This window comes from Seriola lalandi, unplaced genomic scaffold, assembly GCF_002814215.2.
Source record: "Seriola lalandi dorsalis isolate HSWRI2012SDOR001 ecotype SW California unplaced genomic scaffold, Sedor1 jcf7180002052119, whole genome shotgun sequence".
In the NCBI taxonomy this organism is placed as follows: Eukaryota; Metazoa; Chordata; class Actinopteri; order Carangiformes; family Carangidae; genus Seriola; species Seriola lalandi.
The window spans coordinates 106,720-125,426 of NW_019522672.1; the positions used below are offsets into that span (position 1 = coordinate 106,720).

The window sequence follows — 18,707 nt, forward strand, 5'->3', positions numbered from 1 at the left end:
GTTATAGCGACTTATTATTTCTTTATCTCGATATAACAGAGATCGTTTTCTCGTGATAACGAATTAATTATTTCGTTATCACGAAATAACAAAGATTAGTATTAATATTTATATATATTAATATTATATATACTATTATGTCATATAAATTCATATATCATATAAATTCCTTAAAATAATTCAGAAATAGAATCTTATCTTAAGACTTTGTAGTCTGTACTACTTGAAGTCTATGAATTCTCGATTAGTGCCATGTAGGAGACCATTCTGCTAAATGGAATCTCCTAATCTAAACGGGAGGAAATTAGAGTATGTACGATGGTTTCTGTGTCACTATCGCTCAGACATGAACAGATTTTAGCAATGTTCCTTAAATAATAGAAGCAGGATTGGACTGTCTTACTGACACGAATCTCAAAATTAAGGTTGGAATGAAATAAGACACCTAGGTTTCTAACAGACGTTTTGTTAGAAAAGGGCCAAGTGAGGATTTAAAATTTTTATCCTCAGCCAGGTCCAATGATAAGGACCTCACTGAAAGTAGTTAGCAGAAATCCAGTTTTTAATGTCAATGAGACACAAGACTAGGCTTTTATGGTGGACAAGCTGGTGGGGTTTCAGCCTTTATTGGGACATATATCGGCGTATATCATAAAAATGGTAGACATGCAATAACTTATTTCCCCCAGTGGGAGCACATAAAAAGACAAAAGAATTGGTCCCCAAATGGAGCCCTGGGGCACCCCAAAAGGTCCTAGGGAGGGGGGTGAAACATGATCAACATGACACTGTGGACACATTAAGGGGGAATAATATCCATAGGACTAGATGAGCATTTGAGGTGAGACCTAATTTCTAGAGGTTCATTTAGGGATGATTTGTGTGAAATGAGAAAGAAAGGTATGGTTGGGACAAAGGGCATAAATAAAAGAAGTGGGAACCTCAATGATCTTTGATCTTATTCCATTTACCTTATTTATGAAAAAGTGAAAAAAAAAAAAAAAACTCAACCATTCATCAGGAGAGGATCCACGCTGACAGGGTTTATAAGACAATCAATGGAAGAGCCATTAGTTTGTGCTTATTAGACTGTATTAAAACAAAAAAATACATGGTTCTTGCATTTTTAACTTGGTCATCAGGTCCTTTATTTGCTGATAATGTACCTGGAGCTTTGTCTTTCTGCACTTACATTCTACTCTCATGCATTCATTATCTTTTACAAGCACAAATGTCATCAGTGATCAGATCACTGATGACATTGACTATGCCTCACTCTGCATCTAAGAAGCATAACCTTATAAGGTAGAGGTACAGAGAGAGTTAGAAAGGTGTACCAGATTATCAGCATCTAATGCATTGGTTATAATATTGCTAGAGAGAATGGAAGAGAATTTTGATGAACTGTCTTTGTTAAATAGAGGACAGTGTCAAATGCAATACAAGTGGTCAGACACATAAAGGTCAATAAAAATAAATATACCAATAAAATAAAGACCATATAACAAATAAACAACAAATTAAAAACGGATCCGAAATATCGCCACAAATATGTGCAGGCCCTGTAATATACATTGAATGAAATCAGTGCAACCATATATGAAGAAGTGTTCTGACAATGTGGCAGAGCACAAACCAAGTTTTTATTTGTCCAGCAACCAGGACCAGGGCATGCAATCCTGCTGCCATCAGAGGTGGACAAAGTACACAACTTTGCAATATCTGCCAAAATAGTTGCCATAGTAATACACTGTTATGACAAATGGAGGTGTCTTTCAGGTGCTCATTACCCTGGAGTCCCTGTGATAGATTAAATATAAGCTATTTTATTTATTATGTGTAATTTGTACTCTTCACTGTATTCCAGTTGTGGCACAAGGTGCAGGTTCTCAGAGCTGCTGCGCTAGAGGTGATTACTAAAAAGCATTCACTGAAGATGATGAGGATTTTAAAATAAAATAAACCAGATGTGGGCCGGCCTTGGCTACTACTCCTGAGGAAAAAGACTGAATGAAGGAGCTCAGAAGGTCTTTGTTTTGCTTTGAAAATCTGTTGTCAATCTATCTACAGTTCCTTAGCTCGAGTCTGGCCCACATACATCACAGCTGTTAAATGCTGTCAGATATTACTTCCACATCTGGACCAATTCTGGCGCACACACAAAGAATCTTCCTGGCTGTCAGCCAACCCTAGAGGATAGATAACATCTGGAATCAGCCCAGATGTGCAGGTATATGGGTCAGACTTGGCTATATATTGGGCTAGAAGTTTCATTTTGCCACCTTTTGATGATACAACCAAATTTGCACACTTCCCTCTCTCATCCTGCATCAGAAGGTCTGACTCTGTGGAATTTACAGGTCTGTGTTGGCGTGGCCGAACATGGAGTTAAAGGTAAATTACAGACAAGAAATGTCCTGTAGCTGTGAATGTGTTTTTTCAAAATTAACCTTGAAATTGAAGTTATATAGGCTCTCAACATCACTGACATGGAAGGAATTTTATTAAATGAACAATGGGGCAGTTGCAGGGTCTCTCTTTATGCTTATGATTAATCATGTGATCACTCCTTAAGAATACTCTGTCACTCTGCTGCATTGCATTCTTTTGTCTTTTTATGTGCTCGCTGCATTGCCAACGGCACTATAGCCCTGGGTCTTTAAGTGTCCTTATTTTATAGGTGATATAATGAGGAGACTAATGGTCACGGTACAGGAAAGTCATTGCAACAATGAATAAATTCGAGGAAAAAATAGAAAGTACGAGTAATTGCCCATTAAAAAAAGTTTGTGAAGGTCAACATTAGTTTTTGTGTCAATAAGATTTCATGCTGCTGCTTTAACACCTATTGTAGTTTCACAGATAATGGTTACCTCAACATCTCATTAAGTTGAGTGACATGTATCCAGGCATGAACATCACCAACAGTTAGAAAAAAGCAGTACTGACAAGACATTTCACATCAATCAGGTGGAAACCCTTTGTCTCAGTTTTTAGCTTTTAACCAAGAAGCACAGCTCTGTTTGTGTCATAGCTGGATGGATTTGAGTTGGACTAATTAGCCTCACAAAGGTTTTATAAATCAAACAGCTGTGAAGGTTTTTGAGGCACACACAAGAGCAAGCAGCCCTTCATCTGTTCCAACAATGACAGTCACCAAACTGTCTCACCTGACGGGAAAATGGGCCGCATTTACGCTTTCAACTAAAGCGCTTTACAATTGGCCTCTCATTCAGCCCATTCACACCCACACTCACACACACACACACACACACATACGCATACACAAGAAAACCTCTGTCGAACAATTTGTTTGGAGAGCAGAAAACAAACTGTGAGACCCAAGAGGAGCTCCGCCAATTTGTGCCATAACCAGAGAGAGAGAGAAGAGGGTGGGGGGGTCTGTAATAACCACAGCTGGCCTGCATCTGAGCTTAATTTATGTCAGCAATTACATCACCTGCCATTAAACGATAGCTTGATTATGTGTATAGATGTAATTTGAAATCAAAAGTATGAAATGTATGAATAAACAAAAAAAATAATAATCAGCTTGAGTAGTAATCAGTAACTAGTGGTTGAAGTTTGAGCAGATCTTTCAGTGAATTGTGAGAGCTGTGTGACAGAAAAAGAAAGAAGGAGTTTAACAGCTGAACAAGGTTCAAAAGCCTGCTGACAGAGAAACACAATACAGCCAATCAGAACACCATGAATTAGTATAATGAAAGCTGACTGTTTGAGGAGGAGAGATTGCAACCTGGAGTGAACACTGGCCTTGTCCTCACTGGTGGCATAGCACTGTGGGTGTGTTGCGGTGCATGAGTTCTCAAGGGAGTCATGTGTCATGAGTCATGTGACTCCCTTGACAAATTGGGGGGAGTTTCAATGTAATATAGCGGAACATAACACAAATTAAAGTATGAAACAACATAATAAACATTTCATCAGGTCTTATCTGACCTGTATTCTAAGAACCTTTTGTGTATGTGTGTGTGTGCTTCTATGCAAACATCAAAACACACACATACACAACCAATGACAAAAGACTGAAAAGAAACACTGCTCATCAAGCTCATATTATTAAATTAACAACATTTAAATTGACATTTAAAATGACTCCCCAGAGAATTTCACAATTTGACTCCAAAAAATGAAATACACATGCTTTTAGTCTTTGCATACAGAGTTTTAACATTTAATTTCCTTCTGTGATCATCATCATCATCAGTCTCTGCTCATTTTCAGGAAACTAATAAGGCACTCACAGTTGCACTTGATGTATATTGCTTGTCTTTTACATAATCTGTATATTGTATATAACATCTTTATATTGTATCCATTGCTTGAGTGTTTCAACATACTTAATAAATCCAATAAATCTGATTCTGATTATTTTTAACTTGATAAACACATCAAAATGTTGCATTGTAGCATTTAATTCTTTGACTTTCTTTCTAAAAAGTTACATTAAAGAAATTTATAAAACAATACAAGGGCAAAACCTTCACCAGAGTACTTGCATTTGCATTTTTGTACTTTACAGCTTGGCTTTATCGAGCAGCGCTACTATTCCACTCACCTAGATGTCACTAGCAAAAAGTAGCTGTGTCACATAAGGCTTTTATTTTGAAGGTTGAGACCGGAAAGGTTTGCCGTTAGTCATTTAGCTTCCTGGAGAAGTGCTTCGGCTAAGAGAGAAATAAAATCAACAGTACAGACTGATTGAAAATGGCCGGAACGGCTTCAGTGGCTGGTGAAGTGTTTGTCGATGCTTTGCCATATTTTGACCAAGGTTATGATGCAGCAGGTGTGAGAGAAGCGGTGAGTTAACGGGCAGCTCTTTTGTATCAGACCGGGAATCGGCTAACCGCTAACAGCATGTTAGCTAGCTTAGCTAACCATGCTACACCCAGAGATGGAAGTGGCACAATGGAACCTAATAGAACATTTCAGCAGATTAAAACTACTTTTATTTTGCTTTAATTTGCTATAATAATATATCATTAATATATTTGTTTTATTTTTTATTTTATTATATATTGCATGCAGATAGTGTTTCACTTGAGCTCATAGCCTACTGTGCAAAGGCTGAAGACGCTTAAAGTAAAGTGAGGATGCTTTCTAACATAATGCCATGAGTAGTTCCTACTTATCACTTAATGTCATATTAAGTGCAGCAGGATTCTTCATGACTCTATGTTTTGGATCAGAGGAGCTTGGACAGCACATCTGGAAACATCTGTCTGTTCTGAAACCTTGCTGATGCAGGATGGCGGTCTTGTGTCTTGCTGTGTTATGTTCACTCTTGCACCTTTGTAGTTCACCAGGCTTTATTCCCCACACACAGCTGTTTCTGTTTCAGTTAATGGTTTTGGTTCAAACTACATGTTATGTTGTTTTTTCATTAGCACCTGTTTGGTGCAGTTGTTTAATCATGCTTAAGGCTATATGCCTAAAAATACCTTTGGCTTTTTTTATGTGGATAGTGGTCTGTTACTTTCTTTAATGGCATGCAAACATTGACACACTGATGTAGAAGATATAAAATAACTGTAATGCAAGTTTTTTGTGAACCCTCTTAAGGTGCTTAAAACTTTTACACAGTACTGTAAACGCAGTAATTTGGCTTTTGTTAGGGGCCAGTCCTCACAAAGCTCAGGGGCCTCTAGACCTCTTTTCTCAGAAGACATCCTTACTTGTAGTTGATAACATTAATGATGAAGGCCGCATCTCATAATTCCAACTTTCATATCCAAATTATGAGATTTTTCCCGCCAACTGATTGACTCAGCTTCGGTCTGTGCTGTGCTTTTGTAAGTTAATGTGTCCTTGTAAGGTGTTCTTATCAGCCACCATGCACATTACCAGAACATTGGCACCCAAAAGAAATGCAGCCTTCAATAGTGATATTAATTCCACCAGTGTTTCTTCTGCTGTGACGTCTCAAAATGTCTGTGTGTCTCTATTTGTGGCACCTAAGCTGATTCTTCTCAGCACATTAAACTAAAGTCAAATATTGAAAGTTTTGTTAAATTAATGCAGTCATGGGTCCTACTGATCACCTCATAGAACAAGACTAAAAGACCATTATTAAGTGCTCAATTACGCATCATCACACCTAAAGTACACTTGTTTTTTTTTTTCTACTCTATATTTTGATGTCACCGTAGAAATAGTGAAGGTTTTCCACAGCATGAAATGCTAGTCAGCTGGTATTTACAGGACGAGGGAACTGGCACTGAACTGACATGAGCTGTTAGTGTTTGATTACCAATTGAAAACTGGGTTTATCCAGAGGTGCTTTGCCTGTGCAAAATGTTTGATTCTCCTTTGGCCCCCAGGCTGCAGCGCTGGTTGAGGAGGAGACCAGAAGATATCGACCAACCAAGAACTACTTGAGCTACCTGCCCACACCTGACTTCTCTACTTTTGAGGTGACAGTCAGACGTCTGAAACCTTCCTCATGGCTTCGACCAGTGTGACAGAAATAACATAACATTTCTTATTTTTATTTCTTATCACCCTTCAGACAGAAATTATGAGGAATGAATTTGAGCGGCTTGCTGCTCGGCAGCCCATGGATCTCCTGAGCATGAAGAGGTAAACCCCACACACTGCTGGAGCCTGTGTTCGAGCCTCATGATGGTTTAGACAGAAGTTTTGCTTTTTCCTTATTTGCCTCAGTGGACAAGTTATATGTGTATTAAATGAAAATATACTGCTTAGTGAGGTATGCAATATTTTAAATGATGGATACAAGGATACATTGATACTAAGCTACTTCAGGTTATTTATACCACATCTCACAGGTGCTTCACTTCAAAGTAAAGTCAAGTTCACTTAAGTTCATGTCAAAGTCAAAACTGCTGTTTGAAAAATGAACCTGTACCAACAAGTGAATTCAAATAATGGAAATAAGCCAAGAGGATCAGAATCCGTCTTTAGATATTTATGATGCCACTAGACAAACTGCAGGGTTTGGTACCTGCGTTTCAAAGACTTGTACACCCAGCAATCCTGTAACATCACACTTATAATCTAAATTATTGCTCCAACTAATTATTATTTTCATTCATTAGTATTCTACTGATATTTCCTCAATTCATCATTTTGTTTATAGAATCACCAAATAGCAAAGAAATGAAAAGAGTGCCCATAGTGATGTATCTTTCAATATTTTGTTTTGACCAAAGAAATCCAGTTTACTATCACAGATGACTTTAAAAATAAATAAATAAATAAATAACAGAAATCATTAACATTTTAGCAGCTTGAACTGTTGAATTTTTGCCACTTTTGTTTCAGGAAATGACCTAAACAAAATAACTGCAGAATAATTTCCATTTTTTGACAGTGCTCTTTGCTAACACCACATATTGTAGTAAAACCAGAAGTGAAAATTTGGTATATGAAACATTTTATACAATTTATAATGACTACAAAAATAATTGATATAATGCCAACAATAGTTAGTTGCAGCTTCAGGTGTAACCCCACTTTATTTATGAGTTACGGTCAAAAACATGTTCACAGTGTGACAGAAGTGATGAAATTCCCTCTGGGCGTTCCTTTTATATTGCATTCACAAGAACATGAGATCACTCTGACCTTGACCTTTAACCTTTAACCACCCATATCTAATCAGTTCATCCTTGAGTCCAAGTGAATGTTTGTGCCAAATTTGAATTGTTACTGAGACATCGTGTTCACAAGGCCAAAACTGTGTATTGTGAGGTCACCACGACCTTGACCTTTGACCATGATCCGGCTCTCGCTTGTGCAGAGGCATAACAAAAAAGTTTCTTTCTTGTAATGTTATTTTTGCTCTTTGGCTCCAAATGTTGATCATTACATTTGACCTTTTCTTCCCTGTGAAGATACGAGCTGCCCGCGCCGTCAGCTGGACAAAAGAACGACATCACAGCGTGGCAGGAGTGCGTCAACAACTCGATGGCCCAGCTAGAGCACCAGGCGGTCCGCATCGAGAACCTGGAGCTCATGTCACAATATGGAACCAACGCGTGGAAAGTCTACAATGAGTATGTGACAGCAGCCTTCTCTCACAGACAGTAACTCGCTGTAAAACAGGTCTAAACACTGAAGAATAACATTTTATTTTATCTTCTTCCTACAGTAACTTGGCCTTCATGATCGAGATGGCACAAAAGGAACTGCAGAAATTCAGGTGAACGATCATTGGAACATTTTTGAAAGTTTTATCAAACTTTCTTTCACATTTAATAATTAAATCGATTTTTTTTTCCTTTGGTGCACAGGAAACAAATTCAGGATATGAACTGGCAGCGTAAGAACGATCAGTTAGCAGGAGGAGCTAAACTGAGAGAGCTGGAGTCAAAGTACGTTGTCACTTGTTTATGTCACTCTACAGCAAATACGTAGGTTAGATTTCCCTCGGTCTTAACATCTGTATCTGCCCCCTCAACAGCTGGGTGTCTCTGGTCAGCAAGAACTACGAGATCGAGCGGGCCATTGTCCAGCTGGAGAACGAAGTCACCCAGCTCAGACAACAGCAGGGGGAAGAGAACAAGGAGAATATCCGACAGGACTTCTAGAGCGGCAGCAGCTTTCATCAGGTATCATAAGACTTACAGGACTAAGGATGGAACGTTATCCATACGGAGGAGAGTTGATGTGAAACTGCATCATCCAATAACGTTGACATTCAGATGGAGCTGCCCAGAGACCTCAGTGACAGCACACATTTTTACCAGACCTTATTCTAGAGTAAAAACAGTGGTGGTTATGGTATAAAGCGGCTTTTTGAGTGTATTTTTTTATTATCTTCCAAGGATCACAGATGTTTAAAGCGAGACTATGTACAGTTTGCTAAAGGATGGAACACGTTCACCTTCTTACAAATGGAAAGTTGAATTGAAAAGCAACTAGAGATCATCTTGTGATGATGTTGACTTTCTGACTCAGGAGTAGTAAGTGGTCATTACTACATTAGTACATCAGAACTCTGTACTCATGGGTCGGACCACACCCATCTTCGAGCTAGGCCTTCATTTTGATCTCAACCACACACCGGTAAGGTTCTGTGAATGTGTCTTGCACAGTTCATAAACACCTGCCACAGTACTCCAAACCACCTCTGAGCTTGTTCCCGCTACAGTCGGTGTCTCAGGACCACATTTTGTCATGACCACACACACACACACACACACACACACACACACACACACACACACACACACAAACTTGAAAACAAAACCAGCCACACTGTCTCAGCAGGTGATAAAACACACCTTTGCTTAATTCAATACAATTATGGTTTCTGCTGATACAGTGCAGCCTCACATGTTCTGGTATGACCACTAGCCTATGGTGGCTAATGCTAGCTAACTTTTGATAGATAATACTGTGTAACTGGCTTTGTGGAGGCGGTTTGCCAGCTTTAAGACTCTTTTCTTCTTTCCTTGTGCTACTGTTGTACCAGCATTAACATTATTTCATAAGGTAATAATGTTACATAGTCTTGCTTTAAAATGTAATTCACACCAGCATGTCGGATTCAGTCTTTGATGATGTCTACCAACAGAGGAGTGTGTTTAGAATAACGTGTACATAGTTCAAGTCTGTTGAATACAAAATTATCTCTGAGTCTCGCCTTGACTTCCATTCATGTAATTTTTTTATGCTGTTTTAATAAAAAATGAACATTTCTTATTTTTCCTTATTTCTCACATCAGATATCACAATACACATAACCTGACTTAAGTGCATTGTCTAGTTCCACTTATGTAAAGACACAGATTTGACTGCTGTTTGGTATGATTTGTAATATGTTGTGTCAGTGGTTTTCCTGGAGCTCGGTGCAGCTGGTCAGTTTCTTTATTGCATGAAGGTAAAGTATATTCAAATTTAACATCCTACTCCCAGTGTGATAAATAGGCAGCCACTGAGTCAACAGACAGGATCGTTAAGTTACCCCGAACCTCCTCTCTAAGCTCTCTGACAGCGCATTCAGATGTAGTTTGTCATTTATTAAATGGTAAATGACCAAATTATGAACATGTCAAGAACTAAATGCCCAATGACCAGTTAGAAAAAAACTACTCTTAAATCATCAGTGTGCTTCCCCCCACACAGCTGTCAGGCCCGTAATGCTGGTGCCAGTCCAGCGTAGTATTCCCAAACGGTGAGGCTTTTAATCATTCATTGACTTTGGTTTACTAATTACACATCTACAGTGAACAGTTTGACCACTCAAAGAGTACATGCTAGATAATCTCTAATTAGAATAACGGCCAGTCAAATATGTAATTGCATGTTAACTGATGATAAGACCAGATGTGAAACATCAACCACAGTCAGTCAGTTAGAGCTTGGGTTGTTTTCACAGGTGAAATAACATGAACACCTCTCAATATTACAATCCAATACAACAGCGCTGCACACTACAGCCTCAAATGCTGTTCTGGGATCAGAAACTTCAATATAATATAGTGTGGAATAACAAATCAAACAGGGTTTATGGAACATGACAGGACGTGATCATCAGTTCACCGTGCTCATGTCCTACCTAATATTACAAAATGCAAGAAAGCTCATTATGCAAATGAACACAAATTCAATGGTTTACAGCTACAGTGACTTTAGTCGTGTTTCTGTGTAACAGGCTAAGTAATTTGTAATTCATCAATCTGAGGGATCCATGTTTTTGTGTTGCAGTACATGTGTTAATGTTCCTGTGTATATTCTCATTTTTCCAGGTCATAGTATCCTAAAGGAGTTTTTTAAATCGAAAACAACTGGACTAGGTTATTTGTCTGTGAAGACGTTTCACCTCTCATCCAAGAGGCTTCATCAGTTCGTGTACGCATCTCACCAGGACCAGTCCTAGCCTGGTCAGATGCGTACACGAACTGATGAAGCCTCTTGGATGAGAGGTGAAACGTCTTCACAGACAAATAACCTAGTCCAGTTGTTTTCGATTTAAAAAAACTCCTTTAGGATGTGTTAATGTTGTTGCCTCCAGCTTAACTGCTGCGGCTGCACCATGACAACATAAGAGGGATGAATGTCTTTATATGTGCCTCATGTCTGTTTATGTTCATGTTCAGTTTGTTGTATTCAGGTTATTTTCTTAAACACCAAGGAAAATTAATACAAAAGGCAACATGTCACCCTGGAGAATATGCAATATATTATCTGATGCACATAAACAGTAAATTATCATTTATTGTTTGTTTTTTTTTATTGCCACATTCCTTACACAGTGTGCATAACAATCATTCATCTGCCGCTCTGCCTTTACTTTTCTTCCATCTTCAGTCAGATCGGACAAACGCAACGATCTCAACATCTGAATAAACGTTACCTCAATCTGTGGCGAATCAGAAAGCCCAGCTGCACGAGATTATCTGCATTGGTTGTCGTTGAAAGCCAGATGTCCAGCATAGAAAGGGGAAAGGTAGCGTGGTAGGTAGACCAGCTCCGAGGAGTTTCTAGATACACCAACACCAACCAGGGATTGAACTAAATCAAAACCCAACGGAAAAACTGACAGCCGTGCTCTTTGTCACTCTCTTGTCTTCTACAACTTTCACACGTCTCACACACATGAGTTTGCAGGCACCGTTATACTGTTTGTTTGGAAAGAAACTATAGGGTTCTCTTTAGGAAAAGTCATCCTCTGTGACTGAATCATATCTGACTATGTGCAAAACGTTGTGGACAGCGTCAGCCACCAGTAGCTAGAGTAGCAGTAGGTAATTTTGGCCATGCTCCAGTCTATATACTGAGAGTGTTGAGAGCTGGTACTAAAGTAACAGCTTCCGGCAGGTTCTGGTTCTGATCCATGCTTCCTTTGCTCTGGAGAAACTTCTGCCGATGCCTCTCCTCCTGACGCTTCTTCTTCTCTTGCCTCTGCTGCTCTTTCCTTTGCTTGTTCGATACCTGGGAATGAAGAAAACAAAAATATTTTTTTAAGTGAGTATTTTAAGTAAAACAGACTTGGATTACAATTAATTTGGCAATAGAATTACAATTAACAAGAATCCCTAAAACTGAAACTTTTGTGTCAGTTGGTCCACCTTAGGTTTTTGTACGTTGCTGCCCTCTGCTGACTGCTTATGCTCACTGCAGTCTGTGGCTGCAGATCTGCAGGCAGAACAGGATCCTGAGGCACACTGGCCCTGGCAGGACTGGCCCAGCACAGAGCCGACAAGCCATTCAGCATTGATGGTTGCCGCACTCAACTGGAGCAGGTTCTCCTCATCACCTGAGGCAGAGAACACACACATGAACAGAACGAGTCAGGGTGATGCGATCGTCACTGTTGAGAAGAAAACAGTCATATAAGTAAGTTATCAATGGAAAACGTAGCTGAAGAGACAAGTTTGAATGCATGATGATTATAAAGTGTGTAACAAAGTTGATTCCTAGTTGTTGCTCTTTTGTCCTCACAGTCTAATTCTTCCTGCAGCTAATGAGTCAAGTGGAACTTCTGACCCTGGATTCCTCGATTCTTGATGGAACTCAGGATCACGTTGTCCTCCTCCGAGGCAGTGGGGGAGGGATTTTTCTGCCTGTCCCTCTGACCGTCCCCGAACTCGCGCTGCTGGCCTCGTGAATTCTGCATGTTCTGGCGACAGCAAAGGCAAGAAATCATCAGAAACACATCATTAAATGGTTTCTCAATTTCTCGAATTTACTACATGATTTAAGCTATTGTAAGGGATAACTGCTCCTAAATGCTGGCCCATTTGATGTCCTTTGTACATTACAGTATACCTCTATGCGGAGCTGAGCAGGACTCTCAGAATTGTCTCCAATCCGCCTTACACTGTCATAATGATCTCCATAGCGGTAGGCAATGTGTAGCTCTCTGCACACCTGCTTCTCTGCACCATTTATCTACCATGAAAACACGACATATAAACTGTGTGGTGTACCAAAGGGAGTTAGATATCACAGAGTAATAGCACATGAGATTACATGTTGTAATTTCAAAGTCTTTGCGTGTCCTTACCTCCCACAGTGGTGTGTTCAGCTGATGGATGACCACCTTCACCTGTTGACTGCGGGCAAAAGCCACGATAGCGTCATTGCCAGCAAATGTACCGGGCTGAGAGAGGTTGGACACTGGGTGGAAAGACACAAAAACACGTATTCACAAGGTAAACGTAAGCAGTGATCACACTGAATTGTCTGTGGTGTTGCCACAACGAATATACAGTGTATCTTCTAAAACACAAAATACATGAAGTCAAGACAGCCTCATTTAAAAGTTTTTCCCAACCTTGTTGATTTGGGACACCTTTAACAACTACTTGCAACCACTCAATTCAAAAGCAAAGAATGGAGGGAAGTCTGAAAAACTATTTGAGTACAAAAATCTTTTTTTTTTTTTTTTTTTAATGTCATTCTTATCCTATTAATTATCTTGGAACCACTGACATACGCAATCTGTCGCTCCATTGCAAGCAAAAGGGATGACCACCAGGGGTCAGTGCATAGTTGCTGGTCAAAATGGTCTCTCTTTGAAATCAGTGAACTTATCATGTAGGGTAACATCACAAAATTGTTCACTGTGAATGAAGCTTTATCAAAAGCTTCAGATCTGATCACAGTCTTTTATCTCCTTTGCAGATTTAGTCAGTGTCACACACACTGGGTCATTTTCTTACAGTGCTGTGCGAAGGGCACGTCATCCTCAACAAAGGGCTCAAAGTCTTGTCGATGAGACGACATGTACTGGACAGTCTCCTGGCGAAGTCGCAGGTGACCCCTGGAGTGACCCTCTAACTGGTCGCCTAAAGCTCTGAACAGGCAGTTTCTGCAAGAAATAAAGCCAAAATAAAGGTTTGTCACTTCACAGGTGCCTTTGTCAGAGTTGGCATGAGCTGCAAAAGTTCTGGGTTTTGAACAATAACAGTGACTGAGGTCCTGCAAAACACAAGCTACCTAGACCTTTTTTTTTAGTAAACATGACTGATGAACGCTGACAAATTATGGCACTAGTGACATTTGCCTCTACTGTGCAGCAGCCATGCAGCTATAAAAATGTTGCAGTTTAGTTAACAACGCATTGTTACTGACTGTTGGCAGGGGAGAAATTGACATAGAGGCTGGAGACATTATGTTTCTCCTGGTTAATAATGGTGAGACAGCTGTGGCCAGCTTGAAGCTAAGGTTTCTGTATATTATATGATTGAAGAGGGAGGTGTTACAGTATCAGTGGTGGTAGGAGACAACACAGAGGGAGACAAAGCACAGCTAGACACCACAGTCTTTTTCTGGCTCCTACCCATCTCCTGGGACTTCTCTTAGCTTGAGCCCCAGTGCCTGGAGCTGATTGGAGAAACTGACAAACTCTGCTCCTTCATCACCATCCTGAGGCCGGTTCTTGCGGTCCTTTACAATAGCCCGACGTGCTGCCCGCTCATCTCTCTTGCGTTCCAGTTCGCTCTTTTTATTGCTCCGCACAGGTTTCGATGTCTGTTTCCTAGACATGCCGGCTGCAGCCCTTTCTGCAGGCCTACAACACCAAAGTATGTCTTCTTACAGTAATGTGCTAGCACTTGCATCAAGCACTGCCACACATCTGGAACCTATTTAAAAATACACAGAGGTGGGGGAGACAAGTTGTCAGGATATGTTATGAGATATGTATTCTAGTTTTCTTAGAATGTCATAATATTCCAGGTTTGTCATTTGAGTCTACTAGTCTTCTGTAAAGCTGTAATTTGCAAGAGACAAACATCCCGCCACAGTCTGTCCCTGATGTAGAAGACTCCACTTGGAAATTTGACAGTTTTCAGCTGAGATTCTTAGACAATACATCAGACACAGAATATCTTTTAAGCAATGAGCTGTTTATTTTTGTCTGATTCTCTAGTGCATATCGGCAAATTCAAATATAATTGACTTATTAAGCAGCAGTTTGTTCCAGTGTAACCTGGGCTTGGTTCTCTCAGCAAAGTGCAGTTCTGCACGGTGTGTTTTGATGAAAGCAGAGTCAGTGAATATTTTATCTGTCTGATCCCGTTAGTGAAGTGGTGTCTGGTGTAAATGTTAATCAAACTGACAATTGTACCCGACATGAAGGGCAAAAAGTCTTAGATCAGTGTCTTTCACATGTTAGAAATTGTGTTTTTTGACACAAAATGTGATCTGATCAGCGATAAACTGACAAGGTGTTGACTTAATATTCCTGTAGCGTCATTACTGAAGCTAAATCACAATTTGACTAGTTTCGTTATATAGTTAACTAACTAGTCGATGGATTTTAACTAACGATGAACTAGTTGACGTTAATACTAATTAGCACTACATAGTAACTAGTACTCATAAATGCTAGATAATGTTAGTTGAACCGACCCAAACGGAACATTATCGACGTCAGATTTGCTAACATGAAGTTCGATAGCTAGCTAGCTAGCTAGCATTCACGGCTCAATATTACATAACAAATCATATCTCCCCGCTCGTAGCTCTCACTACATTGTAAGAGACTAAATAATTTAACGTAGTTAATAGACTGATACTTGCCTTTAACACACCGCGTTCGACGAGATATGTCTTTGTTTCGTTTCTTGTGTATTTTTGGCTCAGAAGAGGAATGTAATGATTGTCGTTTTTGTTTACAACTCAGGTTCCGCCTACGTAACTCAGCGTGCGTCAAAACGTACGGAAGGGGGAATGGGCCTAACGGCAGAGGCGATAAATAAATTGCATCGGGCTGATGAAAGCACCAGGTTTATTCAATGATTCCACAATTCCATAGTAAGTTGTGTTGTATATTAAGAGATGCAATATTATTTGAGTTTATTATATTACTAGTTAATATAATTTCATTAAGTTTATTCTATAATTGTATTATCAGTTGCTGTACTTTATTATTTCATATAATATGACAGGTATAATATTATAATATTATAATTATTATAATTTGTAAGTGTAACATTTAATTTGGTTATTTACAACCCCTTTAGTATGGAGCACTTTTAGTTCCCACCTGCCATTGTTTGCAGGGGGACAGGTGTGAATGTGACTGTGAGATGCATTTTTTAATCATTTTGATAATTGCGACAAGTCAGAAAACTCTGAGTCATTTTATATTGCAGACTGTGACTCAGGACAAAGTAGGAGGTTGAGTTACAATTTTGAAAGAAATTTTGAATCTCTGAAAATCCCTCCACCCTATACTCTCCCCAACTCACCACCAACTCCTTCAGATGACTCCACACAGTTGGAGAATATAATGTGGGGGAGGAGTAGGCTGAGAAGCAATAAACAGAATGTTGGCTATGTGAAAAAGACAAGCAGACACAGTGAGACAAAAAAACAATAGCCTCAAGACATAAAACTGCATCAAAAAACAGTAACGCAGTAAGACCATTCTATTTCGTAAAAGCTAGGAAAAAAAAAATACAAATTTGTACCAAGCCAGCTGACGTAAAAGAAACAGGACACACATCTGCAGCTGTAAGTTGGTATGTGGTTTATAATAGACCTCAGTGATTGATGGCACTGTGTGCAAGCAGATGTAATGGCCTGAAGGTTATCCATGCATTTGTGCATGTGCAGCAATCAGAGTCAGTCACCTGAGTGGAACATAAGAGCAATCAGCCAAGCGTGGACAACATATCATTTATACTGCACATGTACAGTATGGTTGTGTGTGTATGTGAGAGTCCATCAGGGTACATCAAATCATTATGTTACAGGAAGATATCAGACGAAAATAGAACATTATGTCGAAGAAAGTTAATTTCAACTGATGTTGCAGTGTTATATTTATGACTGATGCTCTTTTTTTTCTAGAAACCTAAAATCTTTGCAGCTTCACTGACTTACTGTTATTTGAATGGATATCACCTGCAAAACTATAGTCATGAAATATAAAAACCTCTTGGCCTGTGCTAACATCCGATATGAGGATATATCTTGGTACACTGAGAAATCTGACGTCCTGCAAATGATGAAAACTAGATTGTTTTTTTTTTCAAACTAACTAACTGCTCCACACATACAAAGACTGAGCTGCTTTTTTTTTTATAACAGCAAATAGATAAGCTGGCCTCTTCCAGTTTTGCAGAGTAATTTTTGCCTGTAACCAAGTGCTAATACTGCAGTTTTTGGTGAATGTTGGAATTTTAAAGCAGGAAACGACTCAGAGGAGGGAGACAAAATTACTGCAGGTACACACTGAAAAAAAGGATTTTAGAGGGTAAGTTCACCTAATTCAAAGAAAAGCATTTTCTGATTCACACTGGTGATTCACACTATATGTTTCATATATTTAGGTTTTCAGATATCTGAAACTTTACTATGTACAGTAAAGATTCATTTATCTGCCCTACTCCAATTAAATGAAAAATATTGGAAAAACTAAACAACAACGTGTATTTCTAACTACAAAATCTGCCAGTTACTCTTGATAATTGACAAACCTCACTGTGTTTCCTTGAAGAGTGTTTCTTTGGTAGAAAGTAGAGCTATGAAAAATGTTGATAGTATCATATGTGGTTATCTAGGTCAAAGAAAATGAAAATAAAAGTTGCTCCTGATCTTTTAAAATGTAGTTTTCTCTGTTTTGAGCAGCACTAATGAAATTTTATTCACTCACATTGGTGCAGCAAAGACAAACATCTTCAAATCTCAACAAATAAAACCAAAAACCAAAACTACCTGCATGTTTAGATACCACCAAATGGAAAAAAAATGTCACTCTGTAATTAAATTGACCCTTTAAATGTGAGCTTAATTACTATGGCAAGCATTGCTACAAAAGGGGCCTTATCAGCTCGCATGCACTTTTCTCTTTGTTTGTGCAGCTATTTGGAGCTTTGTTGGTTATGCCAGATAAATGCTGTTAACTCACAATCAACCTTGTGTTTGTTGCTGCACTCATAATTGTGATTGTTCTGGTTTCAAGTCCTCTTCCTATTAAATGTTTACATTCTAACCCCTGTAGATTTTAACCAGAGTCTGCCACACTGGTGCCCCAGCTTGGCTGCGTTTCCTTATCGGGGGAAGTCAAAATGAAGTAACACCAGCAGTGTGCCTGTAGTTGACAACAGCAGATGTTTTTGTATTCTGCACCCCCAAAAATAAAGAATACCACGAGACTGGTTATTGATTAATTTGTTACAGCGGTTCTATTTTAGTTGTTAGTACAACATGCATGTAAAATGTTATGGTTTTTACAAAGATTTAGAAAATGCATCTCACTGTAGCAGCTGGTAGAAGCAGGCTGTTTTATGGCCGCTGTCCATGGTGCTGAAACTGTATAACACTGTTTACTATAGTGATAACGTGAATTAACTGTTTATTTCTTACATTGTTTACTGGGGCTGATTAATTTGACTAATTTAGGAAATTTTGTCATAATTGCATAATTGCATCTTGAATAATGGCAAAAAAATGTTTTCTAAGGTCACTGTGACCTTGACCTTTGGACCACAAAATCATCATCTAATCAGTTTGTCTTTGAGTCCAAATGAAGGTTTGTACCAGATTTCTTAAAAAATTCCCTCAAGGTGTGAGATTTGAAGGGATTCCCTGTATAGTTCTTGAGCTATTGCTTTCACAAGTCCAAAATCATGGTTTGTGAGATCACAGTGACCCTGACCTTTGAACTTTGACCTTTAGCCACCAAATTCTAATCAGTTTGTTCTTGAGTACAAGTGAATGTTTTTACCAAATTTGAAGAAATTCCCTCAAGGTGTTACAGA

General features: G+C 39.0%; 2 protein-coding genes across 3 annotated transcripts; one reads left to right on the forward strand and one right to left on the reverse strand.

The window, feature by feature from the left end:
* Window positions 1–4,644: 4,644 nt before the first annotated feature.
* Window positions 4,645–9,686, forward strand: bcas2 (BCAS2 pre-mRNA processing factor). The gene is made up of 7 exons (XM_023399751.2): window positions 4,645–4,821; window positions 6,342–6,434; window positions 6,530–6,600; window positions 7,878–8,039; window positions 8,135–8,185; window positions 8,277–8,357; window positions 8,447–9,686. The coding sequence occupies exons 1-7, from the start codon at window positions 4,729–4,731 to the stop codon at window positions 8,571–8,573; spliced, it is 678 nt and encodes a 225-aa protein (XP_023255519.1). The 5' UTR covers window positions 4,645–4,728; the 3' UTR covers window positions 8,574–9,686.
* A 1,501-nt stretch (window positions 9,687–11,187) lies between these two features.
* otud3 (OTU deubiquitinase 3) lies at window positions 11,188–15,662 on the reverse strand. 2 transcript variants are annotated; one of them, XM_023399783.2, is made up of 8 exons: window positions 15,520–15,662; window positions 14,276–14,579; window positions 13,656–13,804; window positions 12,998–13,110; window positions 12,760–12,882; window positions 12,478–12,610; window positions 12,060–12,247; window positions 11,188–11,922 (listed from the first exon to the last, which is right to left on the reverse strand). In XM_023399783.2, the coding sequence occupies exons 2-8, from the start codon at window positions 14,479–14,481 to the stop codon at window positions 11,758–11,760; spliced, it is 1,077 nt and encodes a 358-aa protein (XP_023255551.1). In that variant the 5' UTR covers window positions 14,482–14,579; window positions 15,520–15,662; the 3' UTR covers window positions 11,188–11,757. The 2 variants fall into 2 exon arrangements, with proteins under 2 accessions (XP_023255551.1, XP_023255552.1); XM_023399784.2 differs by lacking the exon at window positions 12,760–12,882.
* Between the last annotated feature and the right edge of the window lie 3,045 nt (window positions 15,663–18,707).

Excerpts from the sequence above, each read along its gene's own strand:
- bcas2 (XM_023399751.2), top strand. The coding sequence starts at position 4,729 with ATGGCCGGAACGGCTTCAGTGGCTGGTGAAGTGTTTGTCGATGCTTTG. Across the intron at positions 6,435-6,529 it reads CTGACTTCTCTACTTTTGAG|ACAGAAATTATGAGGAATGA; the intron begins GTGACAGTCAGA and ends ATCACCCTTCAG. Across the intron at positions 8,186-8,276 it reads AAGGAACTGCAGAAATTCAG|GAAACAAATTCAGGATATGA; the intron begins GTGAACGATCAT and ends TTTGGTGCACAG.
- otud3 (XM_023399783.2), bottom strand. The coding sequence starts at position 14,481 with ATGTCTAGGAAACAGACATCGAAACCTGTGCGGAGCAATAAAAAGAGC. Across the intron at positions 13,805-14,275 it reads AGAGAAGTCCCAGGAGATGG|AAACTGCCTGTTCAGAGCTT; the intron begins GTAGGAGCCAGA and ends TATTTCTTGCAG. Across the intron at positions 12,248-12,477 it reads CAAGAATCGAGGAATCCAGG|GTGATGAGGAGAACCTGCTC; the intron begins GTCAGAAGTTCC and ends TCTCTGCCTCAG.